The 9,121-nt window shown below is 39.8% G+C and overlaps 1 protein-coding gene across 3 annotated transcripts; it reads left to right on the forward strand.

Moving 5' to 3' along the window:
• Positions 1-486: 486 nt before the first annotated feature.
• On the forward strand, positions 487-8,680 carry LOC127639409 (uncharacterized). 3 transcript variants are annotated; one of them, XM_052121399.1, is made up of 6 exons: positions 517-663; positions 4,042-4,139; positions 4,699-4,834; positions 5,084-5,416; positions 7,334-7,739; positions 8,548-8,680. In XM_052121399.1, the coding sequence occupies exons 4-5, from the start codon at positions 5,110-5,112 to the stop codon at positions 7,705-7,707; spliced, it is 681 nt and encodes a 226-aa protein (XP_051977359.1). In that variant the 5' UTR covers positions 517-663; positions 4,042-4,139; positions 4,699-4,834; positions 5,084-5,109; the 3' UTR covers positions 7,708-7,739; positions 8,548-8,680. The 3 variants fall into 3 exon arrangements, with proteins under 3 accessions (XP_051977358.1, XP_051977359.1, XP_051977360.1); XM_052121400.1 differs by having other exon boundaries at positions 4,042-4,106; XM_052121398.1 differs by lacking the exons at positions 4,042-4,139; positions 4,699-4,834 and having other exon boundaries at positions 487-663.
• The last annotated feature ends 441 nt before the right edge of the window (positions 8,681-9,121 follow it).

The raw sequence follows: 9,121 nt of genomic DNA on the forward strand, positions 1-9,121 counted from the left end.
TATGGGATAATATTCCCATGTCAAGATGTGCCAAGCTAATAGACTCTTATCCAGACAGACTGTAATAAAAGCAAAGGGTGATTAAACTAAGTACTAGTTCAGGTATGTGCACACTTATGCAGTTAGGTTATTTTTTCTTCTTCTTTGAAATATGTCACATTGGTTTTCAGTGGTTAAAAGATTAAAGTTGCAAAAAGTCTGATATGATTTATCTTTGTTTACATCGTAAAAATGATGGCACATGTTAAATACAGGACACCGATTTCTAAATTTGCATACGATTATTTCATACGAAATATGCATTATATTAGTGAGTAATAACAATCAAGAAAACGTTTTAATATGTGATTAATTCCCCACATTGCGTTTGTCAGTAACGTTGTAATTATATTAAGATGATGTGAGTCTTTACTGCCCTCTAGAGGAAACACGACGTTCTGCGCGCAACGTGGTCTTACGTCACTTTCGCTTTCACTTTGGCTGGAGTCCGCTCACAGCGAGGATGTGTCCGCCAATTACTGTTACATTTTTGGATTGTAGTTCATTTTAAATGTTCTTTGAAGTTGCAAGTAACTTCCTAATTCATGCGTCTGAATCCTCGATGATCTGCTGCACCGATGGGTCGCTGTATTTTCATCGCTGTGTGGATTTTTCATGTGATTGGTAAGACGAATTCTGACATCATGTTTGCGATAAAACACAATGCACAAAAGTAAAAGTACCGCAATTTCAGCTCTTAACATGGTTTCAGTGCAGAAACGTGTTATTTCTTTATCATCGCTGTTAAAGATCGGCGATGATTTGAGGTGGAACGTGTTTGTGTGAAAACGACATGACACATCCCTGTAAAACAAAAATGGCGTCACCGTCACGACCTCTTTACTTATGTTATTCACCCTCTTGTCATCCCAGATGTGACTTTCTTCTGCAGAACACAAATTATGATTTTTAGAAGAATATTTCAGCTCTGTTGGTTCACAATGCAAGTGAATGACGATGAGGCTCTTAACGGCGGTAAAGTTAGTTTTATGTTTGACATTAGTTGGATATTCGGGTTCATACCTATTCAAATTCAAAGGGGACCTATTATGCACAATTCACTTTTACAAGGTGTTTGATCATAAATGTGTGTGCGCACAACCACCCTATAATAATCATTTGTTGCAGCTCTATTTCACAGTCAGTTCTCGTAGATCCTGTGAAAAGCACTTAGAGGTCAAATTCGCTCCTTGATCATTTTGAATGACCTTAAACTGACCAAAAACAGAACAGAACTTAACCAACTCTTTGACAAGTGCCTTTGCCTTTAGTGGATGCAGAATTTATGGCCTCGGGAAAACGAGTAGCAGAGCACATCGATAGTCAATATATATTAATGGCCAGACTTTAACCTAGGTAAGGGGTCTACGGTACACACCGTTAATAATCTTTTCAAACGGCTCACCCAAGACTGGAATTGGCTGAAGTGGGGCTGGAGGAATTGATTGGTTAGGCTTTCCTGCTATCTGGCAAGCATGACATGAACGACAATACTGAGGACTTCAAACCAGGCCAAAATAAATATTTCCGAACCCTATTATTGTTCTTCTTAATCTCTAAATGACCTGAAAAAGCACTGTCATAAGCTAGTGATAACATTTGGGAATGATAGGAAGTACTAGCTGACAAACCACTTTCCAGCTAAACTCTTTAGGAAGAGAAGACGTCCACCTCCGCATAAGTACATTGTTATCCCAATATTAAACTAACCCAGTGTCAGGAATCTGATCTTTCTCCACGACTGCTGCAATTAATGTGGCCAATGAAGGATCTGAACACTGAGCCTCAGCTAACTGCTCCCTGCCAAACTATTAGGAAAACTCACCACCAGTACTTTAAGTCCAGTAGGAAATATATCTGCCTATTTGAAGTAATAATGACTTGCTTATTGTTTTGGACAAGTTGTTTTTCAAAATGGGAATGTAAACTTGAATGACTTTGAGTTTATATTACTTACAAATAAGAATAAATCAGTAAAATGTAAGTTACGATCTGGGGGTTTAAACATCTCTCAAGCACATTAAACTGCAGAAGGAATCCGTTAAGCACCTGACACCCGACACAAAACTGTGAGCTTATTAAATATGTCAAATCTTCTTTCCCATCGAAACACATTTTCACTACTGTAAAGTGGCTTCACAGATGGAGTTTCGATTTTATTGATTAGTTGTTGCAGTTGTTCAAATTTTTCAAATACTTAAATTACAACAGTGAGTTTCAATGTATTCATTAAATGAAATTTTCAGCTCAACACTACACATAAACTCTATTTGCTTTTCAGCTTCACTACACATACACAGCTTCATCTCCCTGTGTCTCTCCCCAACTGCAGCTCTCGCCATGGCTTTAGCTCTCGCCCATTAACACTGTAACACCCACAGCTGGGCGAGATAATCCACTGCAGGTGTCCAACCCAGCTTTGCTCCTCAAGAGTTGCTGCTCTCCACACCTGTTTTTTGGCAGATATAGTATCCATGGTTAAGTTAATCAGTAATAATTTACTGATTAGTTTAATTGGTTGCTGAGGTACATAACTGCAAAAATATAAACTGTTCAGCAATTAGCTGTAAATGTCAGGAAATCTAGCAGGAGTGAGGACCCAATCACAGGAATGAGTGAACACAGAAACTTTATTAAACAAAGGAAACAAAGATGAACAACTCTCATGGGGGAGAGGAATCAGACTAATGTAGAAACAATGATAACAAAGAGAGCTGCCAGAATTCAGGAACAGAAAGTATTCAGGAACTAACAAACAACAAAACGATTCACAAACACAAGAGGGAAAAAGGCACAATATATAGAAGACGCATGAGGGACAGGTGCAGGCATTCAACGTTACAAGAACTAAACTAAAAAAAGTTGTGGGAAGGGGAACAAGCTGGCAGGGTCAGAAGACCTCAGAGAAGACAAAAACACAACAGAGCCATGCGCTCAAACACAAAACAAACAACGCACGACAAGAAAAGGGGAACTGTATCATGACACAGCAATTCTACTAGCATAAAGTAAAAGACTAAACAACATCCATCTATCCATCTTCGACCACTTATCCGGTCATGGTGTCAGCAAAATAAGCAAAGTAGCCCATATATCCTATTCCCCGGCCACATCCTCCAGCACATCATGGAGGATCCTGAGGCGTTACAGGCCAGCCGAGAGATATAATCCCTCCAGCGTGTTCCTCTGGGCCTCCTTACAGTTGGACATGCCCAAAACACCTCCGCAGGAAGGTGTCCAGGAGGCTTGCTAATCAGATGCCAGAACCACCTCAACTGGCTTCTTTCAATCCGGAGGAGCAGTGGTTCTACTCCGAGCCCCTCTTTGCACCCTATCCCTTAGGGTGAGCCCTGACACCATACGAAGAAAGCTAATTTCGGCCACTTGTATTAACAATCTTATTCTTTCGGTCACTACCCAAAGCTCATGACCTTAGGTGAGGTTTGGAACATGCACCGACTGGTTAATTGAGAGCTTTGCCTTCAGGCTCAGCTCCTCCTCCACCACCATGGTCCGGTACAGTGACCGCATTACTGCAGACACTGCAATGATTCCACTCGTGAACAAGACCCCGAGATACTTGAACTTCTTCACTTGGGGCAGCTGCTCTCTCGCTACCTGAAGAGAGCAATCCACCCTTTTCCGGCAGGGAACCATTGCCTCAAACTTGGAGTTGCTGACCCTCATCCCAGCCGCTTCACGCTTGGCCGCAAACCTCCCAATGTATAAAACATACAGCAATTAAAGCAAGACGGCATCCACTGTGAACAGCCCAAATTAAACTTTGATGGCATTCTTTCAATACCAATGTGTAGCAACATCCAGCTCTGACAGGCACAGGCAGATTTTTGTTCTGTAGAGATGCTAATGTAAATAATTACCTTCATTTATGAATAACAAATGTGTAATGCAGCAGCAAAGAGAGGGAATAATGCTCGGATCAGAGGCCGAGGTTGGTTGTTGGGGTCTGGCTCACTGTAGATGTTTCAATTCATCCCAAAGGTGTTCAGAAGGGGTTTAGGTCTGAGTTCTGTGCAGGCCAGTCAAGTTCATCAACACCAGACTAGGTGAATAATTTCTTTATTGACCCTCAGTGTACGGTAAGTTACTCTAACAAGTAATTAATTACTAACTACTAATTACATCTTCTACAGTGTAATTAGATTACTAATTACTCTGTCTGAAAAGTAATTTACTTTATTGATTTACTTATTACTTTCTAAAACCCTGATCAATCTTGACCACATGAAAAATACAAGTACAGACATGAAACTGTTCTTTTAAATCTTTCAAGTAAATTAAATCAAATCAAATCAATTATTCATGGCCAAAGAATTTAAAGGTGCAGCGTTAAAGTAGAAAACATACATTTTAACATTAGACGTTAAATTTTGGTTTTAAATTCATTATTGGTTTATATAGAATTGTTCTATAGTCTATACAGTATTTAACGCAATTGCATCAGAAGTAACTGTAATTAAATTACTGAAAAATTAAGAGTAATCCATTACTTTACTTTTTCAATAAAAAAATAATTTAATTACAGTAATTAATTAATTAGTAATCATTACACCCAACATTGTTGACCGCCATATTTTGACATGCTGGATCAGAAAAGGGTCCTGATACCATTTACATTTACATTTATGCATTTGGCAGAGGCTTTTATCCAAAGCGACTTACAGTGCACTTATTATCGGGACAATCCCCCCGGAGCAACCTGGAGTTAAGTGCCTTGCTCAAGGACACAATGGTGGTGGCTGTGTGGATCCAACCAGCAACCTTCTGATTACCAGTTATGTGCTTTAGCCCACTACACCACCACACCATACCAAACTCTTGCAATACATGTGAATACACAAATGTCCCTAGAATTGCATTGAATGCCATTGCATTAAGATTTGTCCTCAAAAATTCTTGGAATAGCCAAACCCATAATTCACATACTTTAGCCATATATTTTTGAATATTTACAGTGTAGGAAAATGTTTAATATATTTTGTTCCACAACATCTTAAGAGTGACTGTTTCTTTGTGTCTCCAGGACAGGTCATCGATGTCGTAGATGAAATGGATATGGTGTCATTGATGGAGGGAGATTCTGTTACTCTACACAGCAATTTAGAAAACAAACAAGACAATATAATGATTTGGTATTTCAAAGACACGCGCATAGCTAAATTCAGTGAAGGTCTCAATAAGTCCTGTACTGATGTGAAGTGTAATGAAGGTGCTGAGATGTTCACAGACAGATTACAACTGGATCAGACTGGATCTCTCACCATCACAAACCTCAGAACCAGTGACACTGGAATTTATAATCTCAAGCTCATCAAAAGCAGCAGCACAAAGATCTTCAGTCTTACTATAGTACATGGTAAGTCATTTATTGGAGGTTTAAAAGCAAGTCAATTATTTTTAAATCGCCTCAATGATGTGTTCATCCTCTTTCCCTGTTGTTTATTTTAACATATTAAACTTCCCCATATAAAAATCATCCTTTTAAAAGCATTTGCTGTGAAATTGCAATTGGTAGATTTACATCAGTTTCCATCTTTGAACAGAAGAGTATTATTTTAACGCTGTTAGTGAGTTTTACCAGTTAGTTCTGGTTTTTTAAATACTGCAGTTGTATTCTCGTTTCTTATCATACGAACTCTGTCAATTATAAGCGATTTCTTTTGGGGCCGGATTCAGGAAACTTTCTTAAGAATAAAATCTTCTTAACTACCATTTTCTTCTTCATTTCTATATTAAAGGTGCAGTATGTAACAATTTTCATGTAATATTCACCTTTTTTTGCCAGTGTGTGAACGGCTTGTTATGCAACTTAAAAAATGAGCCCTTCCCGGACTTCCTAGGTTGCCTAATAAAGCCTGTAGATTTTCATGCGAAGGGAGCGGGTCACTTTTGCCGGAATAATCCAAAGGATGTGACGTTTATGCTCCCGCGATCCTCAGTGCTTCTCTTCCGCTATTCAACAGAGACACAAACTGCAACATTAGCTAACGTTATCTTGGAAATGAAATCCAGCAAATGTTCAGCACAACACCGACTCTTACACAAGTAAGAGTAACCGAGTAACCCCCAAAAACAAACATTTATCTACTGAATCCCATCTGGGTAAGCGGGAACGTGATCGAGGTCGAGCGAAAACTAGAACATCTGAACATCGGCAGGGTATTCGATTCCTGGAGGGAATGTCGTTGGGTTTTGGGGATCAATACCGACCCTCTGGTCGGCACCCTTGGGCTGAGACTCCTGAGGCATCTTGCGCTCTACTCTTGAGATGAATTTGATTGGACAGTCCGGCCTGGAGAGATTACCAGTGGTCTGAAAACTTTTCCAATAGTAGATTATTCTACTTATAATGAAATGGAGGATTTTAAATAGCTTTGAAATGGCTTTAAATCCCTTTCCATTTCATGTCAGCAGGGCCAAACTGCCCATTTGTTGAGGGTTATGCACCATATTATAAAATCTTATTTATAAAAAGGAAACCAAGAATTCAATAAGGTTACAACTTGATGTAATGCCAATAATGTATTCTTATGTCCCCTTTCCTGTTCTCTTCACCTGCTCGTCGTAATATTGGTTCCGGTTAAGCGTTCTAAGTCCTGCACACGTCACCAGGGAGAAGTCTGTCATTTCACCAATAACATGCATTTGGTAAATAGAAAGGGTGAATTTTATGTTTCTTTTGAAAAGGGAATGAACGCTCATTCACAAACATACAGCAACTTTTTGCATAACCGAGGGTCACGGTCCGTGACAGAAAAGATCCTCAAATATGAACTGACACTAATGTAAGCAAGCAACCTGGATCTTTTCTATAAAGTTAGAAGTTGGTAAACATAAAGCATTTCCTCAAGATTTGCAGTGATAACATGATAAGTGAAGCCTAGCAATTATTTCTTTATTTTATTAGCTGTTTTTCATTCCCCCTCTGACAGTCAAAGCAATCAAATATGCACATTGTAAGTTAAATAAAATCAAATAGAAGTTAAATAACATGTATCACTTCATTAGCGTTTAAGATTTGTGTGCAAAATATGATTTTGGCGCCCCCATGCGGTACATATGTTGCATAACTCGTTTGTGCACCCCTTTATGTGAGTAAATCTTCAATTTTGAGTCTACATTTGAAATATCCGGTGTTGTTTGACTGAAGGACAATCTTTCTCATCGTTACTCATTCTGTCATTGATTTCATTTCCACTGATTGTCCACCACACCCATCATGAACCAAAAACCTATAAGTAACTGTTGCAGCCACTGTTCATGTGTTTTCCAGGTGTGCCAGATTCTGGGAAGAAGTTTGTATCAGTGGGAGATTCTGTCACTCTAAACTCGAATGTTAATGAAATAGAGGAACGTGATGTGATGACGTGGTATTTCAAAGACACTCGTATAGCTGAAATGAATGAAGATCCCAGTAAGAGCTGTACAGATGTGACGTGTGATGAAGGTGCTGAGAGATTCAGAGACAGACTGAAGATTGACCATCAGACTGGAGATCTCACTATCACAAACACCAGAACTACAGACTCTGGACATTATCAACTAGAGATCAGCAGCAATGTCAGCAGCAGTATCAGCAGCAGGATCAGCAGCAGGATCAGCAGCAGGATCAGTAGCAGACCGTCCTCAACGCAGTATCAGCTTTAACCGCATAAAGATCTTCAGTGTCAATGTCACTGGTGAGTATGACTTAGACATTTAATTCAGTAACTGCTGACCTCTTTAAACATCAACTCAGCCATGTTTTCAGTGTGGACTGTTTGAATCGGTAACAGTCAGAGCAGTTTGACCTGTATAATAACACCAGGTATTGTCATGTGTATAATATAAAAAATAATAGAATGTATATTAGTATCTCTTTCATCTTGACATGCATGTTTGTATTTGACTACTTTTACTCTTATTTTTTTATTTGGATTTTTGGGGATTTTCTCCCCAATTTGGAATGGCCAATTCCCAATGCGCTCGTGGTGTCGTAGTGACTCGCCTCAATCCGGGTGGCGGAGGACGAATCTCAGTTGCCTCCGCATCTGAGAACGTCAATCCACGCATCTTATCACATGACTTGTTGACGCGTTACCGTGGAGACGTAGTGCGTGTGGCTTCTCGCTATTCTCCGCAGCATCCACGCACAACTCACCACACACCCCACCGAGAGCGACAACCACATTATAGCAACCACGAGGAATTAAACACCAACGTGACCCTACCCTCCCTAGCAACTGGACCAATTTGGTTGCTAAGGAGACCTGGCTGGAGTCACTCAGCATGCCTTTTACTCTTATTATTATCATCATTATTATCACTACTCTTACTCTCTGAACACACATCAATATGACAAACGATAGATTCCTCATGTTGAACGATTATATGGAGCAATTTTCTACTTCAGTCAAATTCTAATTTATATTTACTCTCTTAGTGCTTGTTATTCTCAGAACAAACAGGACTTTGTGACAATGTCTTGACACACCTCTATTTGTTTAGGTGTTACAGATTCGAGTCTGTCTCCAGGTGCTATAGCAGGAATATGTGTTGGTGTTGTTGTTCTGACTGTCGCTGTAACTGCTGGAGGGATTTACTATCGCCAGAGGAAATCTGGACAAGCAGGACAAGAGGGCAAGTATAACATGCAACTGATATAACAAGATGAGAATGGGATTTACAAGATTGTGTCAAAATGACAAGTCAAAATGACAAGTGGGTCAGCTGTGGCTCAAGTGGTAGAGCGGGTCGGCTGCCAATCACAGGGTTGGCGGTTCGATTCCCGGCCCACATGACTCCACATGCCGACGTGTCCTTGGGCAAGACCTTGCATGCAACTCTGCCGCCATTGGTGTATGTGTGTGTGTGTGTGTGAATGGGTGTGTGAATGGGTGATTGGGACCAGTGGTGGATCTACATTGAATTGCACCCTGAGCGAGACCACCTTTGAGAGACATACATAATAAGAGAGACATAAACATGACAACTTCTTGACATTACCAAGACAACATAAATTGTCATAAATATGTCATAAACATGCAGATGAATTATCAAACTTAAGAAACCACTTAGCTTT

The sequence above is a fragment of the Xyrauchen texanus genome, chromosome 48 (genome assembly GCF_025860055.1).
Source record: "Xyrauchen texanus isolate HMW12.3.18 chromosome 48, RBS_HiC_50CHRs, whole genome shotgun sequence".
NCBI classification, from domain to species: Eukaryota; Metazoa; Chordata; class Actinopteri; order Cypriniformes; family Catostomidae; genus Xyrauchen; species Xyrauchen texanus.

Coding starts and splice junctions, on each gene's coding strand:
- LOC127639409 (XM_052121398.1), top strand. CDS start 618: ATGGGTCGCTGTATTTTCATCGCTGTGTGGATTTTTCATGTGATTG. Junction 664..5,083: donor GTGGATTTTTCATGTGATTG/GTAAGACGAATT, acceptor TTGTGTCTCCAG/GACAGGTCATCGATGTCGTA. Junction 5,417..7,333: donor CAGTCTTACTATAGTACATG/GTAAGTCATTTA, acceptor TGTGTTTTCCAG/GTGTGCCAGATTCTGGGAAG.